The 22,041-nt window shown below is 42.7% G+C and overlaps 1 protein-coding gene across 1 annotated transcript; it reads left to right on the plus strand.

Annotated features, from left to right (window-relative positions):
• Nucleotides 1-285: 285 nt before the first annotated feature.
• Nucleotides 286-13,322, plus strand: LOC306934177 (uncharacterized protein). Its single transcript, XM_079516702.1, has 3 exons — nucleotides 286-370; nucleotides 9,546-9,714; nucleotides 11,415-13,322. The coding sequence occupies exons 2-3, from the start codon at nucleotides 9,546-9,548 to the stop codon at nucleotides 12,818-12,820; spliced, it is 1,575 nt and encodes a 524-aa protein (XP_079372828.1). The 5' UTR covers nucleotides 286-370; the 3' UTR covers nucleotides 12,821-13,322.
• The last annotated feature ends 8,719 nt before the right edge of the window (nucleotides 13,323-22,041 follow it).

Below are 22,041 nucleotides of genomic sequence, written 5' to 3' on the forward strand. Positions count from 1 at the left end.
TGCGAATCCCTTTACTCCTTCAAAACCGCTCTCAAAGGGCCGTACAATCCTCCACACAATTAAGCCCTTATTGCCCCCCCCCCCCCCCCCCCCCCCCCCCCCACACACACACACAAGCCCTTATTGCCCCCCCACACAAGCCCTTATATTGGCCCCCCAGTGCCCCCACACAACCCAAAAAGTGCCCTTTCTTGAGGCAAAAGGGCAGGGGCTCTAGCCCCCCGTATGTATTGTATATATGGGCGAAGGATTGCTTCTTTTGGGCTTCTTTTCATAGACCTGGCAACCTTGGTGTTTTCAGTCCAAAGCAGCAGCTCTGTGTGTGTCGTGTCTACAAACTGCGTTGATTCTCTTCATCTCCTCCTTTCAGGTACAGTGTTGTGTAGCAGCCAGACATGCAGGCTTTATTGGCATATAAATGTATTGTTCATGTGACGCCAGCAGGCGTGTTGTTGTAATAGTATCGTGGTGAAAAGTGGCTAACTGGCTAACTCTCTATAGCCCCGTTTGGAACGGTTTTTGTTTGTTTTTTACCGTCCCACTCCACGGTAGCTCGTAGGCAGCTATAGGGGGTCCCGCGGCCGGGGGTCCCTGGCCGGCCTGTACGCCGACAGAGCCCCCGCTTCGGGCCCCACCGACCCCGCGTGCGAGGCAGGGGCACCCCGGACGGCCAATGCAGGCCCGCAGGTTGCCTGCCCGACCAAAGTAATTTTGTTTCTGCTGGATTATTGAAGTGATGGATGGTGGCAGGCGACAACTACAGCGAGCTTCATAATCGTCTAGCGCCTGAAACATGACTGTCTGTCATGATAAATCATAGTACCGTCATGTGAACCATATATGGCTAGGCAGGAATAATATGTGTGACAGTGGTGTCACTTGTCTTGTTGTTATGTTGTAGCATGAAATTAAATGAAATGATTACTATATTTACCCAGGGTATCTGGGCTAAGCTCAAGAACTTGTTTCCAGCCAGGCACTGCTCATAGAACATTTCATCGTAGTGGTTCAATGCCTTGTTCAAGGGCACTTCAGCGGTGGTAATTTTAACGTGTCGGACCGCTGATTCGAACTGGCGACCTTCCGGTATCAAGACCGCTCCGCAATCCGTTAGGCCACCGCTGCCACTGCATCGTAAAAGCAGGATCGATTCGACGCACTGATCATGTACCAAAGGCCTCGTTGTCCTGACCCCTTATCTATCATGTATACATTATGGATAAATAGTGTGGACTTGACTGTTTTTCGTCTGTGGCATTATTTTCCCCCTGTAAAGTGGCCTGTACATATTGATACCGGTAGTTTGTTGTGGGTTTCTAAAGTGTAGCTGCTTATTTGGTAGCCCTGGTCCAGTGCTTACAGACTCGCTGTAAACACTGGACCAGGGCTTCTTATTTGGGCTTGTCTCTTTAATGTTGTTTTTGTTTGAATCAATGGTTTTCAAACATTTGAATGTACTTAAAGGTAGGGTAAGTGATATTTGTGTTGGTTAAAACTTTTTTTGTTAAAAGGTTAAATCACTATATTCTGGTGGTAATCATTGCTATAGTGACTTAGGCCAACATTGCCACTAAAGGTTGCCCACCTGCCCCTGGCAGCTAAATAAAACACTAAAGGTTGCCCACCTGCCCCTGGCAGCTAAATAAAACACTAAGGGTTGCCCACCTGCCCCTGGCAGCTAAATAAAACACTAAGGGTTGCCCACCTGCCCCTGGCAGCTAAATAAAACACTAAGGGTTGCCCACCTGCCCCTGGCAGCTAAATAAAACACTAAGGGTTGCCCACCTGCCCCTGGCAGCTAAATAAAACACTAAGGGTTGCCCACCTTCCCCTGGCAGCTCAATAAAACACTAAGGGTTGCCCACCTGCCCCTGGCAGCTAAATAAAACACTAAGGGTTACCCACCTGCCCCTGGCAGCTAAATAAAACACTAAGGGTTGCCCACCTGCCCCTGGCAGCTAAATAAAACACTAAGGGTTGCCCACCTGCCCCTGGCAGCTAAATAAAACTAAGGGTTGCCCACCTGCCCCTGGCAGCTAAATAAAACTAAGGGTTGCCCACCTGCTCTTGGCAGCTAAATAAAACTTTCGGACAGGTTGCCTGAACGGGCAAGTGCTTGTTTGAGATATGTATCACGATAGAGGCCACAATACGATATATAGCGATATATCTCGATTAAACGTTTGTAACAATCGGCCTTTTACATTGGAAGGCTAATCATTAACTAAAGGAAAAAAACAACGGGACCGTCGGGTTAACTCTGTTATATTTTATATAGAAGCCTCAAGGTGAAATTGACCAAACAAAAAGGGCGAGCAACTACACACTGTTCACTTCGGGAAATACTGTCCCCGTCTCTCTCCCTACTAAACACAATAAACAAACGGAACAATACAACTGCAATCAACGATCAGTAAACACTCCCCAGACCCCCTCCCAACCCAAATGAGTCTCAGTGACCTCTTTGGGTCACAACATAAAATATAAAACAATAAACAAGTTCATACGGCGTTAGCGGCACGCTACCTCACGCCCACGGTATTAAACAATACATAGAAAGAAGGCTACTCTCGTCGGTCCTCCCCTCCGCGTGCACACGCACTATAGTCTCTTAAAGTTCCTATAATCCACACAGCATGAGGAGTCCACTCCCGACGGCGTAGTGAGCGTTCGGGGTCATCATCAAGGGGGCAGGCAGACTTTCCAACGTTGAAGCTCTGGGTCCTAGTGGTAGGAGGAGGGACTACAGGCGGACCCGTGGATTCATGACCGGGAAACCCCGTGCAGCTGGGCTTTAACGTTGAGCGCTCGGTTGCCCTACGTCACTCAGGACCTCAAAGTTGAGGTCCTGGGAGGGACTTCCGGCAGTCTTCCGGGTGCTTCAAAACGCCACTGAGCAACTTCCACTGACATGAATAGCTGGGGGGGCGGAGCTTCGCGCAAGTTCAGTCTCTATTATATATATACTCTATGGTCATCATAGGCATCCGTCCGTCAGTGATGGCGATGGGTTGCGCCTGAGTGGTCATGTTTTTTTGCAGCGGCGGCTGTGGCTGGACAGCCCTGCTCCGGAGTGGCAGTCTTTAGCGCAGTTGGCGCAGACAAAACGAGAGGGGACTGGCACAGGAGTGGAGTTTTTCCACCCACGTGCTTCTCCATCATCAGATGGGCATTTTGTGGTTTGAAGAGCATGTCTGTATAATTATCCACCACATTAGTCGTGCGAGGGGGAAATACAAACGTGTGATGAGGATGATGATGAGGATGATGATGATCGTCCTTTTGCAGAAGAGTGCCATGCGACTGCTCATGCTGACTGCTAGGACCGCAGCCTGCCTCCGTCGGCCTCCTGGAAGAGACCAGTGACAGGTAGGGCTGTCATGAAGTGACTGTAGATCTGCTATTTCTGCTATTTTTTTAAAAGGGTCTGAAAATGTATGGACATGTTTTGTCAACATTGAAACGATGCAAAAAAAAAAGATTATCTCAAATAATTGCGACTAGACTATTCTGTAATAATTGTGTCAGGTGTAGTAGTCTGGCAGCCGTGGGGGTGTGGAGTGGGACAGGTGTAGTAGTCTGGCTGTTTTTTGTTTGCATAAATCAGTGCTATTGAACACCCTTTACGTCTGTGTGTTGTTTTGAAAATATTGAACTAATGGAAAGTAGTAAAAAATGCTTTGGACAAAACCTCTTTAACTCTATTGATTGGACCCTCAAACTGTCTGCTAATAAAACAGCTAACTCCACCACCTCTCCCCCTCTCAAACTGTCTGCTAATAAAGCAGCTAACTCCACCACCTCTCCCCCTCTCAAACGGTCTGCTAATAAAGCAGCTAACTCCACCACCTCTCCCCCTCTCAAACGGTCTGCTAATAAAGCAGCTAACTCCACCACCTCTCCCCCTCTCAAACTGTCTGCTAATAAAACAGCTAACTCCACCACCTCTCCCCCTCTCAAACTGTCTGCTAATAAAGCAGCTAACTCCACCACCTCTCCCCCTCTCAAACTGTCTGCTAATAAAGCAGCTAACTCCACCACCTCCCCCTCTCAAACTGTCTGCTAATAAAGCAGCTAACTCCACCACCTCTCCCCCTCTCAAACGGTCTGCTAATAAAGCAGCTAACTCCACCACCTCTCCCCCTCTCAAACTGTCTGCTAATAAAGCAGCTAACTCCACCACCTCTCCCCCTCTCAAACTGTCTGCTAATAAAGCAGCTCCACCACCTATACAATATATAAACTCACGCCAACTTTCCGGAGGCAGTATTGCTTTGTTTTCAAAATATAGGGTTTACTTAATTTCCTGAAAAAAATATATTTTTAATTTCTTGAAAAAAAATGTCAAACTAAGGCTTTTTTCATGACTCTGAATCCATTCCAAGCATTAGGTTTGCACAAAAAAACACTCCTTGAGCTAAAAAAAGGCCGTACGGGTCCATTTAGTTTCATTTGACTCTCAAGAGTTAAATTATTAAGCATCTGCATTACTTAATTTACAAGAAGTCTACACAATTAGAGAACGTAGAATAATTGTAATTATTTTTGATCAACGTTAGCCTGTTATCACTCCTATGGTACCAACATCAATACAGCATGGAAATGTGGATAAAATCTTATCCAACCAAACAAAATATATTAACCCATTTAGACCTGACCTCGATTCTACAAATGTCTTCTAAAACAGTTTTCTGAAAAATCTCAAGTTTCTATGTCAGTTGTTCTCAAACATTCTCACGTCATGGACCCCCAAAAATATATGTAATTGGCTCCCAACCCCCATCTGAAAATATGTTTTTCCAGGGACCCCCCCCAGAAACAAAGATTCGAGTTAAAAACGTTCACTGTGAAAGAATACTTATTCAAAGATTTGCGCCACAATTTCACGATTTTTCAAAAATAGCAGACTTACAAGCTCGTAGATCTGCTATTTTTCCACAGCTAAAGCATAACAATGCTTAAAACACCAAAAGGGGTTCCCGCCCAGAATGGGTTAAAGGTTTTGGGTCTGAGAGGCTAATATCGTCAAATGGTGGTCCGTGGCTCAAATGCAGAATACATAATGAGCCTTGATACAATATGGGTTAAAAACCACTGGCCTGGAGGATCCCAGACAGTGACCGGTTAATAGTAAGTGCAGTGATGTAAATAGGTTTTCAATGTAATGAGTCCCGGGATGCAGGGATGGTCTTTTAGATGAGTCCCAGGGACATTTTATGAGTCCCACTTCAACAACGTTAGGAGTCATATTTTGCCATTTTTACAAATTGCAGCATTTAACTCCCATTTAATTTTATTTGGTTATAATGTGGTTATATGCATGTAGAAAACAGAAGAAGAAATGATTATTATAACTAAAGCTAGCAAAATAAACTAGAATCAAAAACAGTACAGTAGTACAGTAGTTCATACCGTGTATGCAGAGGTCGTTGTTTTATTGCGTCCCTTAACTATAAACTGCGTTTTGGGATGCAAAATGCACCCTATTTTAATCTCTGTAAGTGGTTGTACGGATATAACTAAACTTTGCTGTTTCATAGCTTTGCTTAATTACTGAATCAACCCTCCGCAAGGGAGTTATAACAAACAGGTCTGGTAATTGTGATTTAACACACACCAATTGTAACAATTATATTACTCAAACGTTCATAGCCTCGACGTTGCAACAACGCTCGCAAACAATCACTTGATTTTGGCCATTTTATTACTATTATCTCATAACACACTCATACACGTACAAACATACTTCTACTAAACTTGTGTACAGTATAAAGCCTTATTTGCCTTGTCTGGCCCGTGTTTAGATCTAGTTCAATAGCATTGATTGTCCTTAAATCTGATCATTACACAAAGTTATCAGAGACTGTGGCGCTTGGGTAATAACTGAAAACACAAAAGAAACACAAAAGACATACTATTAATTCACAGATATAGCGACTGCATAAACGCATCATTATGACTGAATTTAGAGTGTTAACGAACATATAACACATCACAAGGACTTACTTAAACGCATCCTCCCGCCTGTTACATTTCACTGAATGGAAGGAAAGAACACATTCTACACATCCTGCTCTGTGCTACGCTCGCCTCTTTCTCTGTCATCTGACACTTCCTGCCTATCTGTCTCCTACACCAGGGGTTCTCAACCTTTTTGGCCGGGTACCCCCGGAAATGCTTTGGCAATGTCTCGGGACCCCCGCCCCGCCCCCTCCCGACCCCCAATATAAATTGACTGCTACAATAACCTTAATAATAGAGACAATACACCATAAATAAATACTGAAACCAGATATAATCATTAGGAAAGGTGTATGCATGTACTATGTGTACTATATGTAAACTCTTCATTTCCTTTTTCCAGCCATTCAGTTGCAAAAAAACGTTTTTTGGTTTTTTTGGAAATTATTTGGGGACCCCCCAAAATAATTTGGCGACCCCCCCGAGGGGTCGCGACCCACGGGTTGAGAACCCCTGTCCTACACCAATGTCTCATAGTATGCTCTTTGCATTCCTATATAGTATAACACATTTTACCCCCCAATTAACTGTATTAGTATCTACATCCCTGAGATATACTGTAATTGGTTGATAAGAGGATCTCTGTTCTTATATAACACAGAGTATTTACTGTATAGGCAGTGAACTTCTTAATAGCACCAACATCTATACATAAATGACACAAACATGAAGTTACAAATATAAGCTGGGTCGGCACTTAATATTATAATGAGCCCATTCACGGAATAAACTCGACAGTGGTTCCAATGCTATCTCTCTCCTTCCTTTTGAAAATTCCTAAAATTACATGGTCAGGTTTTCAGGGCAAGTCACATCTCATATCGACTTGCCCTGCCTAAGGCTAGTAGTAAAAGGCGGTACAAGTATGTCTCTCATAACTTTCAACCAAAATGCATTGCCTGCAGATTGTATTGTGTGTGTAAAGCATTGACGAACCGAGATTCTTCAGAAACAGTATTTATCTATATTAAGTTTAGATTTGAATCTAATGTATACATTTGCATTACAAGTCACGCCCTTCATGTGGGTAGGACCCTGGGACTAAAGACCATTTGACATTCAATGTTTATTTTCCACAAAATAAACAGTTGTCTTATATTCGGCACAATACGGTAAATGCAAAACTTGGAATCACTGACACACATCATATTTTTTATTTTTACTTTCCAAAAGATTCTACAAAATGGCGTTGGATCTACAAGCTTACAGTTACAACATCTCATGAAGTGACTGTAGATCTGCTATTTCTGCTATTTTTGAAAAGTGTATGGACATTTTTTTGTCAACATTGAAACGATGCAAAAAAAATGTCATGGGTAGGACCCTGCGTTCTTCTCGTTATTTTCTCATACACCACGTGTCCAACTACGTACCGACGGAGATCTCCATGTATGGACTGATTGATAAGACTTCCGAGCTGAGCTCTGATAGAGCAACTACACGAGCCTCAACAAATGGTACCTATACTGTTCCCAAGCGTAAGAACTCATTCTGGCAGTCTGTCTTCTCAGTGAAGGGGGTCAAACCTTTGGAACTTTTTGATTGATTGAAATATTTATTAACAGTTTGCAGAATTACAGTACATTTCAAGCACAAACTCAATACAAAGACTGTTAACTGTGAGTGGACGACCCGATTAAGCATTACACTTGTTTACAAGAGGGTCCACCATGTTCAATTCATCAAAACATTTAGAGATGTACAGATATACACTACTATATAGTCAAAGAACAGAACAGGAATTCATCATAAAGGAGGTAAAAAGGGAAAAAAAACATATACAGTGAGGGGGGAAAAGGGGGGGGGCTACTCTCTGCCTATACGGTTCAAAAACTAGAGACGGGTGGTAACGTGTTCTACAGAGGACTCTTAAAGGAGCATTCAGTGATTTGGGTGATTTGGAAAAATACCCGGTCCACCCGGTAACAAGATGTGCACATGCACACGCTCTACAGTGGGGGGAAGTGCAACAGGCCAACAGCATGTGCACCAAGGCCCGCCCCACTCGATCATGATTGGAGGAAGGCCCCTCTCATCCTGATTGGATGAAGGCTTTGCCACCCAAAGCCCAAACCGAAACTAGGGTTTTTTGACCCCAGGGGCTCACTGGGGATAGGGAGGAACTCCTTATATGGTCAGCACACTTTATAGTAGGGAGGATTATCCAAAAAATAAGAAAAAATAAGTGATATTTGAATTAAGTGTAATCACTGAATATACCTTTAACTATGGTTGAAATCAAATCAACTGTGCTCACATGCAGGGACGGGGCCAGGGGTGATAGACAGACAGCTGGAGAGAGTTGAATAACCTTCAAATAACCAGAAGTTACCGAAATACAATGTGATTGTGATGTCCAAATAAATACACGTAAAATCTGGCTATATCCATTTGGATCACTGCTGAAACCTTAGCTGTGATTCTAGATGTGAGGGACCAACTGTTGCATTTTTGGGAAACTACTGTAATTAACATAAGTTGCAGGTGTGAGCAGTGGGAGGAGAGGGGTTCTCAAATGCCTTTTTATTTTTTTTATTTTTTACCATTAGGACCGTTTGCGTAGCCTGGCTAATAAGCCAGACTCAAATAAATCACACTGTCGTGTGGTATTTGAGTCTGGAGATGCTGTGTATCTTGTTTCCCGGGGGGCGGGTTCAAACATTTTCTCTTCGACGCAATTGGTCAGAGCTACTGTCAGTCAAAGGTCTCAAGCATTGAACGTCACTGTACCAAAGCCTGCCCATATTGCATACCGTGTCCCGATTGGCCACACCAGTTCTCTGGTGTAGGAAATGGGTGTACAATTGAGCCTCTCCAGACCGTAATCCGCCGGCTGTTTCGGTCTGGCTTATTAGCCAGGCTACCGTTTGCGGTGTGATCCGTTCTCATTCTTGGAATAGTCGAGTACAGTACTTGCTTCTCATGAGAGATATGACTGTAGTTTTGAGTTTTATTAAACCATTTTGGGCGGGAACCCCTTTTGGTGTTTCAAGCATTATGTTATACTTTTTAATCATGAAAATGCTGCACAAATCTTTGAATATATATATTATATATATTCTTTCACAGCGAACTTTTTTTTTAACTCAAATCTTTGCTTCTGGGAGGTCACTGTAACAACATATTCTCAGATGGGGGTCGGCGGCCGATTACATATACTTTTTGGGGTCCTAGACATGAAATATTGAGCACCACTGATATAGAAACATAGGGTTTTATATTGAGCACCACTGATATAGAAACATATGGTTTTATATTGAGCACCACTGATATAGAAACATAGGGTTTTCAGAAAACTGTCAGGATTTAGAAGACATTTTTTAAATTTTGACGTCAGGCCTAAATGCGTTAATAGCATAGCACTGCCACATAAAGGATTAAAAACAGCAGAAAATAAATACATAGATCCATATTGTGACGGTTTTGGAAAGGTTTAAAGCCTAGAGACTAATACTAGTAGAGCAGTGGTTTTCAACCCTGTGTGTGTGTGTCTCTCTCTCTCTCTCTCTCTCTCTCACACTCAGATGTGTACCAGTGATGTTCATCTATCCAGTCACAGCATGTGGTCTCGGCATCAACACAACATGCATTCCTACGACTCAGCACACCTGAGCTCTGCTGCCCCCTGGAGGACGGCTGCCTACATGACTTCCATCTTCACCCTTGAGAACAACCACTGCACTGAGACGAGCTGTGAGTAACGCACACTTAAACTTAAATTGAAGCATCAAAGCGTCTCTCCGTCGGAATTACCATTGGATCCCTTTATTATTAACCCATTCATACATTCCTACAACTAAGCTAGTAGCTTGTACATAGCTTGTAGATCTATTTTTGAAAAATCTTGAGAATGCGCTGCAAATCTTGAATATATATATATATATATATTCTTTCAGAGGGAACATTTTTAACTTCTGGGTGGTCCCTGGAACTACATATTGTATGTAGGGGCGGCAGTGGCTCAGGGGTAGAGTGACCGGATGGGAACCGCAAGGTTGCCAGTTCGAACCCGGGCTCCCCCAGAGTTAGTGTCGAAGTGTCCTTGAGCAAGACACTGAACCCCTAATTGCTCCTGATGTGCAGGTTGGTGCTTTGCATGGTTTCCACCGCGATCGGTGTATGTGTGTGTGTGTGAGTGAATGGGTGAATGTAATGCACATGTAATGCACAATCTATGTAAAGCGCCTTGGATAAAGGCGCTATATAAATGCACCATTTACCATTGTTTGTACTGTATGTCGATGTTGTCCAAAGTTCGGCCCGGAGACCCATTGCGAACCACTACTTCACGCTACCTTGTTTTTGAGGACTCTTTAGACGCGTTAATCACTGACCTAAATGGCGTTCTATCAAAAAGGATAGTATAATACAAATAAATATAGACCTATGTCTTTTTCAGAAATGAATTTGGACATCTGTAAAAACGTAGTTAAACATGCAGAGTGACGCATTACTTTACCTGTGTTACATCTTAACCCATTTAGGCCTGACATTGAAATTTAAAAAACGTCTTCTAAATCAAATCTGAAATACCTATGTTTCTATATCAGTGGTGCTCAATATTTCATGTCAAGGACCCCCAGAATTATCTGTATTTGGCCGCGGACCCCCGTCTGAAAGTATGTTGTGCCAGGGACCCTCTCCCCAGGGACCCTCTCCCCAGGGACCCTCTCCCCAGAAGCAACGACTTGATTAAAAACGTATATAATACATTTTTCACGATTTTTCAAAAATAGCAGATCAGATCTACAAGCTCATAGTGCGGCACTCGGTGCCGTGCTATGAGCTTGTAGATCTGCTATTTTTCAATAGCTAAAGCATAACCTAATGCTTAAAACACCACAAGGGTTTTCCGCCCGAAATGGGTTAATGATAATCCCGTAACGGGTGTACTGCTTCGTTAGGGCGAGCGTGACAAAATAGGCTGCAGCTTGTTGTCATCAGGCAGCGGCAACTCTGCTCGTTGAACACACGTGAACGGTAAAGATACCAAGGATGCGACAGTGATGCGACCCGGACGTAACACGGACGGGAAGCTGTTTATAAACCACAGTTCAGTGAGCGTCGCTGACGAATCCTTTGTATCTTTTACTTTTCTTCACCGCTGTTTGGAAAATCCTGGTGACACCGTTATAGATTTTAAAGGTAGCCTATTGGGTCTTAAAAGTTGTTAAATTAACACTTGAAATGTGCAGATGTATCTGCACATTTCAAGTGCAAGTGCAGACACATACATTGCGGTAATGTGCAGATGTATCTGCACATTTCAAAAGTGCTAAAAATTAAAAAAATATATATATCATTACAAAACAAATCGGTAACTTGGAGAATCAATTCAGAATTCCCTTCGAGTTGCTCTCTGTGAAGTTACATCCTCTGTGCTCTGTCTATAGGTCTCCAATTCCTTCCTGGCTGTAAAGAAGAGGTTTCCCCTGAAATGCAGGAGAGGAGCAGCAGTCTGGTCCAGGCGAAACTAGAACCTCCGCAGATTAAAGAGAAACAGCAGGAAAGTCTGGTCCAGGTGAAAGTAGAACCTCCGCAGATGGAGGAGAAACGAGAGGAGGTACTTCTAAGAACAGAGGAGGGTAGTGGTGGGTCAACGTTGACATTACTAGCAGCGGAAAGTGATGATGATGACGATGATCACGGAGAGCCTCCAGCCAGCACCTCAGCTGAACACATGAAAACACAAGCTTACATAGACTACTGGTTGCCACCACAGCCAACTAGCGATGACCAGCTCCTCTCCTCACACAGTTCCGAATCCGACGCCGAAGTCTGCGACGATTGGAAGACCAGCGACCAAGTGTCCGTTTCAAACGCACTGAATTCACACCGCTCCGAATCCGACGCCGAAGTCTGCGATGACTGGAAGACCAGCGGCCAAGTGTCTGTTTCAAACGCACTGAATTCACACCGTTCCGAATCCGACGCCGAAGTCTGCGATGACTGGAAGACCAGCGACCAAGTGTCTGTTTCAAACGCACTGAATTCACACCGTTCCGAATCCGACGCCGAAGTCGACGATGATTGGAAGACCATCGACGACGGGCGTGTTTCAGACACGCTGAAATCGCACAAAGGCTTTGCTTGTACCGTTTGTAGCAAAACCCTTGTTTGCAGGGACCACCTGGACAAACACATGAGGGTTCACACGGGTGACAAGCCCTTTCCGTGTACAGTGTGTGACAAAAGCTTTGCGCAAAAGAGTTATCTGAAATATCACATGAGGATTCACACAGGGGAAACGCCGTTCGCCTGTACCGTTTGTAGCAAAGGCTTTGTTTGCAAAGACCATCTTGACAAACACATGAGGGTTCACACGGGTGAAAAGCCCTTTACGTGTACAGTTTGCGGTAAAGGCTATGCACAAAAGGGATATCTGAAATATCACATGAGTATTCATACGGGGGAAACACCCTATGCCTGTTCAGTTTGTGGTAAAGGCTTTTACAATACGTCAAATCTGAAAGACCACATGAGAATTCATTCGGGGGAAAAGCCCTTTGCGTGTCCGTTTTGTAGCAAAACCTTTAAGAAAGCTGGAACAATGAAAGACCACATGAGGATTCATACAGGGGAAAAACCCTTTGTGTGTCAACTTTGTAGCAAAAGCTTTACCCAAACTGGACATCTGAAAACTCACATGAGGATTCACACAGGGGAATCGCCCTTCTTCTTTTACTCTGAATTATCCATCCATCCATCCATCCATCTTCAACCGCTTATCCGTAGTCGGGTCGCGGGGGCAACAGCTCCACCGGAGTGCTCCAGACTTCCCTCTCCAGAGCAACATTAGTGACTTCCTCCTGGGGGATCCCGAGACGTTCCAAGGCCAGTGAGTCGATGTAATTAATCATCTGAAAAAAAGAAAACTGAAACTCCACTTGTTTGTGGGGGAAAGAAAAAGATAGAAGACTATAATGCTCTACGGCAGGGGTGGGCAACTTTGACGATGGCGAGGGCCAATATATTTCCACAATCACTCCAGAGGGCCACAGTGCATATTACTGTCGCATTGCGACACGTTTTGAGCTTGTAGATCGGCTATTTTTGCTATATTTGAATTGAAAACCTGAATAATTGTTTGCTGTTTGTGAATTGGAATCCTGAAAAGTAACCTTTTTTATTGAATTTCAAATGCATTTAGTTATAGTTATGTTAACTTTATGAACTGTTAACATAACTACATTGGACAATAAAAGATAACATTTTAATACTAGTCATTAAGTACTAGTCATTTAATACTAGTTATGAAGTAATTCAAGCGGGTTTGGAATTGTAACGGCTGAAATCAATACTATAGTATTCTGATATCAACATACGGGCCACATTAAGTGTGGGCCGCATGTGGCTACAGGGAAATAGTAGCCCTTATACATTTTGTGAAACAAGCTTTACTCTTAACATGATCTGAAAAGAAAGAAGGAAAGAATATCTATCCTGAGACATCCAAGATTGCTGAACATAATCAAACCACTAAACCAGGGGTGCCCAAAAGGTAGACCGCGATCTACCAGTAGATCACAAAGACCACATGACATGGCCCTAAAACATATATAATTTAAATACAAAAATATATAATTTGGCATCTGACACTTGAATTAACTTGGTGACTTGATTGACATCAAAAATGGCCTGTTAACCCACAACAGAATACTTTGTTTTCAAGAGTGTTGAGCACAAAGATCAGTAGCATTAGAAAGTTCCATACAAAAACAAAAACAAACTATTTCCATTCCCCCCCCCCCCCCCCCCCCTATATATTTCCCATTCCAAGTGTGTTTGTCATGTTCTTTAAACTATTTTCAGCAATGAAGATCCTATATTTTTTTGGTGGGTAGATCTTGTTGGTGCTGGTCATTTGGAAAGTAGCTCTCAAGTCAAAAAAGTCTGGGCACCCCTGCACTAAACCAGGGGTTCTCAACGTTTTTGTCCGGGGACCCCCGGAAATGCTTTGGCAACGTCTCGGGACCCCCGCCCTCCCCCCTCCCGACCCCCAATATAAATTGACTGCTACAATAACTTTAATAATAGACAATACTCCATAAATAAATACTGAAACCAGATATAATCATTAGGGAAGGTGTATGCATGTACTATGTGTACTATATGTAAACTCTTAATTTCCATTTTCCAGCCATTCAGTTTTTTTTTTTGAAAGTTATTTGGGGACCCCCCAAAATTATTTGGCGACCCCCGGATGGGTCGCGACCCACGGGTTGAGAACCCCTGCACTAAACCATCCATGTGAGGTTCCAGTAAAGGTCATTACACACCAGCAGTGATGAAATTGAAACGATGCAATAAAAAACACTTTCTTTTGGTGATGCCTCACTAATACTAATACAGGTATTTGAGGTGAATGTTAGTTATACTTTCATTGCTTCATGCCTTCATCGCCTCGGTATAATCATCCTCAGTGTGCATATACTCCTAACCCAAATGGGAGTTTAAATTAATGTGAACTAATGTCAAAATAAATCACTCCCCATGTTGTGTATGGACCTTAACCCATTTTGGGGGCGGGAACCCCTTTTGGTGTTTCATTATTTTATACTTTAGCTATTGAAAAATAGCAGATCTACAAGCTCGTAGATCTCGCTACAAGCTTATAGGTCTGCTATTTTTGAAAAATCGTGAAAATATTCTTTCAGAGCGAACGTTTTTCGCTCAAATCTTTGCTTCTGGGACAACATATTTTCAGATGGGGGTCGGCGGCCAATTACATATAATTTTGGGGGTCCTTGACATGAAACGACTGACATAGAAACATCAGAAAACTGTCAGGATTTAGAAGACATTTTGTAGAATCGTTCCCAGGTCTAAATGGACCTTAACTGTTGCAGTAGACTTTGTCCAGAACCTGATGTACTTACTGTCTGTAACCAGGACTTGAGGTATCATGCCTCCAGGGACCCTTAAGGTGGCCTTACACTAGCCGATAATCGGGCATTTCTGACGCTCGGGGGGTGCCCGACCGTTCAACATCAAGAATGTTTGATATTTGCTCTGCCCCGCTCCCATTATCCTGTAGTGTGTGGTGCTATCAGATTTCAGATTGAAAAAAATCGGCTAGTGTAAGGCCACCTTTAGGCGCGATTCATACTCCTCTTTTAGAGCCGAATACAAGTCTGTTCGGCTCTGTAGAGCCTACAATGTGACGTCATTTGAGGTTCGAGGGGGTGGGTACCGCCCTAAAGTCGGCTCTTCGGTGCTACTGAAAATTTCTGACTGGATTTGGCTGCCAGTCAACACTGTGACAGATCCGATCTGGTCACTTGCAAATGCAGTGTGAACGGTCTGGCCAAAAGATCAGATTTGAGAAATAAATCCCAAAATCCGATTTTTAATCATATTTGACTGGATGTGACTGCAGTCTAAATGGGGCCTTAGGGCCGATTCATACTCCTATTTTACTGCTGTTTCGGCGCTGTAGTGCCGAAATGATTTCGGCTCGTCAGAAATTTTCAGTAGCACCGAAGAGCCGACTTTAGGACGGTACCCGCCCCCCCCCGAACCTCAAATGACGTCACATTGTAGGCTCTACAGCACCGAACCGACTTTTATTCGGTATGAATCGGCCCTTAGTCTCAAGTTCAGTATGCACATTCTTGCTAGTGTCTTCCTTCACCTCGGTAGCTTTCAGCAGCAATACACAAAGCATCATTAAATTAATGTTTAAATGAAAACCACTGTAAAGTAAAGCCACTGCAAGATTTTTGACAGGATTTTGGAAATATATTTTAAAAGACTACATTCTGTGTAGTCCAAATTCTTGTAGTGTATGGGAGGCCTTAGGTGACGGTAAAACAACCTTGAGTGATCAAAAGTCTTTTGTATTCCATAGTGTAATTGTATTGTTTTTCTCTTTATTTGAACATATTCTCATTTTCTATTCTAACTATTACTATATTGTGTTCAAATGCCATTTTATTATAATGTGTTCCGGTTTAAATGCGGCATACAAAGTTGATTTTGACTTCCAAGTCAACCATTAAAGCTGCTATAAGCAATAATATGTCAATCTATTTTTTTTTGTTTTGTATTCAGACAGCCAGCAATGGGTAGAACGCTCCCCCCAAAAAAATGTAGTCTCTGTGACACATCTAGGGGCCACAATCTGCATTCAAATATTTTCCTAGAGGCTTTGTCATTGGTCGATTTGCCTGTCTGCTTCCTGATTGGGTAGTCATTGCGACCAGGTTTTTTTTTCGACCAATGACAAAGCTTCTAGGAACATCTTTGATTGCAGATTGCGGCCCCTAGATGTGTCACAGAGACTCATTTTTTGGGGGAGAGCGTTCTCAGCCGTTTCGACCGAAAATCAACCGATAATTGGCTGCGATTGGCGTTGATGACACGTTAACCGATCTTATCGGTCTATTCAGGTCTACTGGACATGCTGGGAGCCTACTGAAAATGACAAGCCTCCTCATACCCTCCCCTAAACTTAACCGCAAGCATGTCGCAGCGCGGTCCTAATATTAACGCATGTTCGCCAACCTTAATCCTGTCGTTTTGGTCTACTGCCTACTAAAAACGACAAGCCTCCTCATACCCTCCCCTAAACTTAAGCGCAAGCATGTCGCAGCGCGGTCCTAATATTAACGCATGTTCGCCAACCTTAATCCTGTCGTTTTTTTTTTATCAGTCGGCAGAGCATGCCCATACTCAAACAATCGTACTGATCCGAACTGATAACTGCGGTCTTGTCCATTGATAACAGTCGAAGCGGGTGGCGTTCTACCCATTGCTGGCTGTCTGAATACCAAAAAATAAAAAAGCCATTCAAATTTTGACATATTATTGCTTGTTTAGCAGCTTTAAGGATACAATTACAATAGCATCCAACCCTTCCACGTTCAGCTTGGGGCCACCGCTGCACTTCCGGGTCGCCAGCCGACTCTTTGTGCCATACCGTACCGTACCGTACCGTACGTCCACCATCAAAGTGTTTCTGATGCACTGCCGGCCATCGCCTGCCAACTTTTGAGCTGAATGCGGACGGAAATAAAAGCCTGGGTGCCGAGGCTACGTGCCAACTAACTGCATTTGCACGACAGAGAGAGAGAGAGATTATGGGCTCCATTTTCGTCACCGCTAAACCCCTAATCCCTAGACTTCTTTGCCTTTTCTTTTTTTTACTATTTTGCTAAATATTTTTGAATAGTTAAAATGGCCAGTCTAGCCTGGGCCATGGCTCAGTGGTCCAGGCACCTTGGCTGGTAATCCAGTCTGGCAGTGTGCCGCGGGCTCGACTCCCGATCCCGACGGCCATTACTGCATGTCTTCCCCCCATCTCTCTCCCCATTTCCTGTCAGCCTACTGTCTGTCCCTCCATAAAAAATATAAAGTAAAGGCGAAAGCCACAAAAAAAAAAAAAACATTTAAAATGGCCAGTCTACAAGCTCACAACGTGTCAATGTAGATTGGCTAGTTGAACTATTCAAAAAAGTTTTTCAAAATAGTAAAAAAAAAAAAAAAGGCAAAGAAGTTTGGGGATAAGGGGTTTAGCGGTGACAAAAATGCAGCCCCTAAGTATTCCTCATGATGTGTGGGAGAGACAGTTGGAGTGGGAGGCAGCAGTGTAACAACTGGAAGAGCTGCCGTTTTTAAAAGGAGATTTTAAGACATTTTCTTAACGTTGCCACACGACTATTTAGGGCCTTTTCTTTTTTTTGTCATCAAAGTTTTTTAATGATTTTGCAATAAAGCATACAAAATACACATGACTTACACAAAAGAAAGAGACAAGAAAAACAAACAAAACAAACAAAACAAAACAACTAGCAGTCAAAAAAGAAAAACCCCAATGGACAACACCCCTCCACATTCTGTTGTTGACAATAGTGATTATATCCGTAATGTATTACCAATTACAAATTGTTAATGCAACCATCCTTTAATATACAAATAAAAGTAGTCCCATATTTCATGGAACTTCCCTTTGACATTGTTCCTCCTGGCAATTGAGTATTCGAAGGATGCAGTTTTATTTAGGGCCTTTGATTTTGAACACTGATGGCTGTCAGTCACAATGTGGGATGCCTGAAAACTGTCTGACTGTCCCACGCACAGTAACGCCTCAACTCATTGCCAACTATGCTTTCTAAATCAATGTGATTAGACTAGACCGCTGCCCGGCTGCAGAGCACCGAGTCGGTAACGATGGAAGTTGGAGATCCATGCCCCACCCGGCTATGCAATACTCGTACCGATGTCAGACTACCCGTTCCACCCGTCTGTCTGCTGTCCCTTTTATGCCCATATATGGAGATTTCTGCATCTGTCTCTCTGTGTCCCTTTATTCGTATATATATGGAGTTCTGTGTCATGCAGGCATGCCCAGATATGAAGTGTGTTTGGGCGGGAACCCTTTTTGGTGTTTATAGCATTATGTTATGCTTTAGCTGTTGAAAAATAGCAGATCTACAAGCTCATAGCGCGGCACCGAGTGCCGCGCTATGAGCTTGTAGGTCTGCTATTTTTTTTTAAATCGTGAAAAAAATGAAAATGTAGTGCAAAGCTTTGAATATATTCTTTCAGAGCCAACATTTTTAACTCAAATCTTTTAACTCAAAACATATTTTCAGATGGGGGTCGGCAGCCAATTACATATAATCTTGGGGGTCCTTGACATGAAAATGTTTGAGAACCACTGACCGAAACATGCGTTCATGTTTCAGAACACATGTAGGATTTAGAAGACATTTGTAGAATCGTCCTCAGGTCTAAAGGGCTAATCTCAATGTGACATCATGGCATCTACAGGGAAGGGGACTTTAGGCCGTGCTGCGACCCAAAAAAAAGTGCCTAGAAAATGATTTTCGTTCCCGCGTCTTTGGCACTACCATTTCAATGCATATTTCCATAGACAATACCCTTCTGGACTTTGGGTTAAAAGTTCTCCGCATAATATCCTGCAGTATTTTGTCACAAGCCAGAAATGTATATACAAGTGTATAACCAAAAAACGAAAATCTTGTTCTGCTGTTTGCTTGTAAAATGTGTTATATTGATTGTGGCAACACAACATATTTCTCAAATGTCATAATTACATATACCTAACATCTGAAACAAGTATTGGTGCCTTAGTTTAATCATATGTGAATTTAGATCATGAAATGTAGCAAATTTGTTTAAGAAAACTCTTTGATGGCACCTAGCTCAATGAAACATACACAATAGTTAATTTAGCCAAAAGCTTATGTTTCATACATAAAACAAATCACAACCTACTGGGTAATGAAAGGTAGAATAGAAAAGCAGCCCACCTTGGCCCAAAATGGCTGAAAATCTATCAAAATGTTCCCACGCCCCCTAACTTGGAATAATGCAAAACAAATGGACAAGACTAAAAATAAATGCACTAAAGGTCAGAATTATTACAACATATGGTATGAAACATTTATTCAAGTATCACAAAGTGTCACAGAATCTGGATTTAGCTAGGGCGCCCAAGCTGGCAACCTTTGGGGTCGCCATAGCGGCCAAATCCATGGCTGCTATACCTAAAATGGTTTTGGCTGTAATATTTGAACCAGATGAGCTACAAATGCAAACATTGTGTCTATGTCATGTTTTTTGACCATTACAAACACATTGGAATGCTTATAATTATGATTGAGTGTGTCTGGAACCTTAATTTGCATATTTACAAGATGGCACTAAGTGAAAACGAGTGAACTTTTGACATTTTTGACAAACTTAAAAAGCATTAGAACACATTGAAATGCTCCGATTTATGAGTACATCTATCCAGAAAACTCTAATATATATGTTTTTATATATATATAGTCACTATACCCAAAAAAACGTATTCAACATTTTCAGCCAGAACACCTTTAGGAACAGCCTAAAAAAAGCAACTTTTGTATGTTACACATTTAATTTATTTAAAACAATACAAAATGAAAGTAATGGAGTTCAGTACATTCCTATTGATAGAGTATGAGTAGGAGTATGACCAACTAACTTCACACTCAGCATGCACGTTGCTGCTGACCCCAGCACAGGGACATTTATATGTCCGGTGTCGAGTTGATTGGATAGGCGGTTGTCCAGAACTACTTACAGTATGTACGCCCATGCATGGGTATGGGCGTATCAGTATAGTATAGTGTAGTGTAGTGTAGTGTGTACTACACACTACACTACACTACACATTGTGTAGTGTAGTGTAGTGTAGTGTTAGTGTAGTCATATATGGAGATCCGGTTGTCCAGAACCGCTCATTCAAACTACCTACAGTATGTACACCCATACATAGATATTGGCATATCAGTATAGTATAGTATAGTATAGTGTGTATAGTATAGCATAGGCTATAGCATAGTACCAGTAAGTCTGAGGGCGAGAAGCGACCTCACCCTAACGGGCTGCACTAATTACTTTGGGGCAGGCCCATCTAGAGTTTACACAGACAGGTATCAGTCAAAAGGGAGACATCGTGATGTCACTCACAAGACCTGGGCACCATATATGGGGGCTTTCCCCATGTATGGGGATTTTGAGTGATACACTGACTGACTGACGGAAAATGCGCACTTTCATAGTAAATGCGACCTGCATTGTGACCGATGGTGAGTGACTACGTCGGCCCCCTTCAGTTTTTACATACCAGGTGGACATTGGGTTTGATGATGTCATCATCTACATGCTAAACAGGGCATTCACACACCTTGGCACCATGGGCAACGCAGTTAGAATCATGCTTTGACTTCTCCAGTGTCTTCAGAACTATCCAGTCACAACTGCTTACAGAAGCTTGCGTTGATGGGGGTGGACCATGGTTTGGTGGCATGGATCTCAGACTATCTCTCGGGCAGACCGCAGTATGTGAGACTGCAGGGTTGTCTGTTCGGAGGTGCTGGTGAACATCACGGGCGCTCCCCAGGGCACAGTGCTGTCACCTTTCCTGTTCACCCTATAAACATCTGACTTCCACTTCAACTACAAGACATGTCAGTTGTCACCTGCATCTCAGGTAACAACACTGTTGAGCACGCATGGTTACGGAGGTTGTGCATTGGAGCAAGGCAAATAGCCTCTGGCTCAATGCTAGCAAGACCAAGAAGATGGTGGTGGACTATGGCATGACCAAGAGTGTACCTCCGGTTCCCAGCAACATATTAAGGTAGTGGAGAATGTAGACAACTACAAGTTTCTAGGAGTGCACCTGAACAGGTCGTTGGACTGGTCTGACTACTCTGGTCTTCTGTTCTTCTCAAGAAGGCTCAGATCTTTTAGTGTGTGCAACAGGATGCTGCAAATGGCTGGTGAGGAAGGTGTTTTATGTGGCGGCCATATTGGATTTGGCCGCCATGACGACCCCGAAGGTAACTGGCTCGGGTTCCCTAGATAAATCATTAGAGCATGCCCTGGACTACATCTGGGCCACATTTAGTCCTTTTAATATTGATTGGCGCGGAAAAATCCATAAGGCCCGTGACTATTGCTGAAATCTTGTCCATATACAGTAGGTGATTATGGTCATTAAAGCTAATTATACTAATTATGAAAATTGTTCAACATATGCAAGTTAGCACCCATACATATTGTATTACTTGTATAAATGTTTCATACCATATGTTGTAATAATTCTGACCTTTAGTGCATTTATTTTTAGTCTTGTCCATTTTTTGCATTATTCCAATTTAGGGGGCGTGGTAACATTTTTATAGATTTTCAGCCATTTTGGGCCAAGGTGGGCTGCTTTTCTTTTCTACCTTTCATTACCCAGTAGGTTGTGACATTTTTTATGTATGAAACATAAGCTTTTGGCTACATTTTCTATGTGTATGTTTCATTGTGCTAGGTGCCAATCACTTAAGTTGAAGCGTTTTCTTTAACAAATTTGCTACATTTCATGATCTAGATTCACATATGAGTAAACTAAGGCACCAATACTTGTTTCAGATGTTAGGTGTATGTATTTATGACATTTGAGAAAGATTTGGTGTTGCCAAAATCAATAACACATTTTACAAGCAAAAACAGCAGCACAAGATTTTCGTT

This window comes from Electrona antarctica, assembly GCF_951216825.1.
Source record: "Electrona antarctica genome assembly, chromosome: 12".
Taxonomy (NCBI): domain Eukaryota; kingdom Metazoa; phylum Chordata; class Actinopteri; order Myctophiformes; family Myctophidae; genus Electrona; species Electrona antarctica.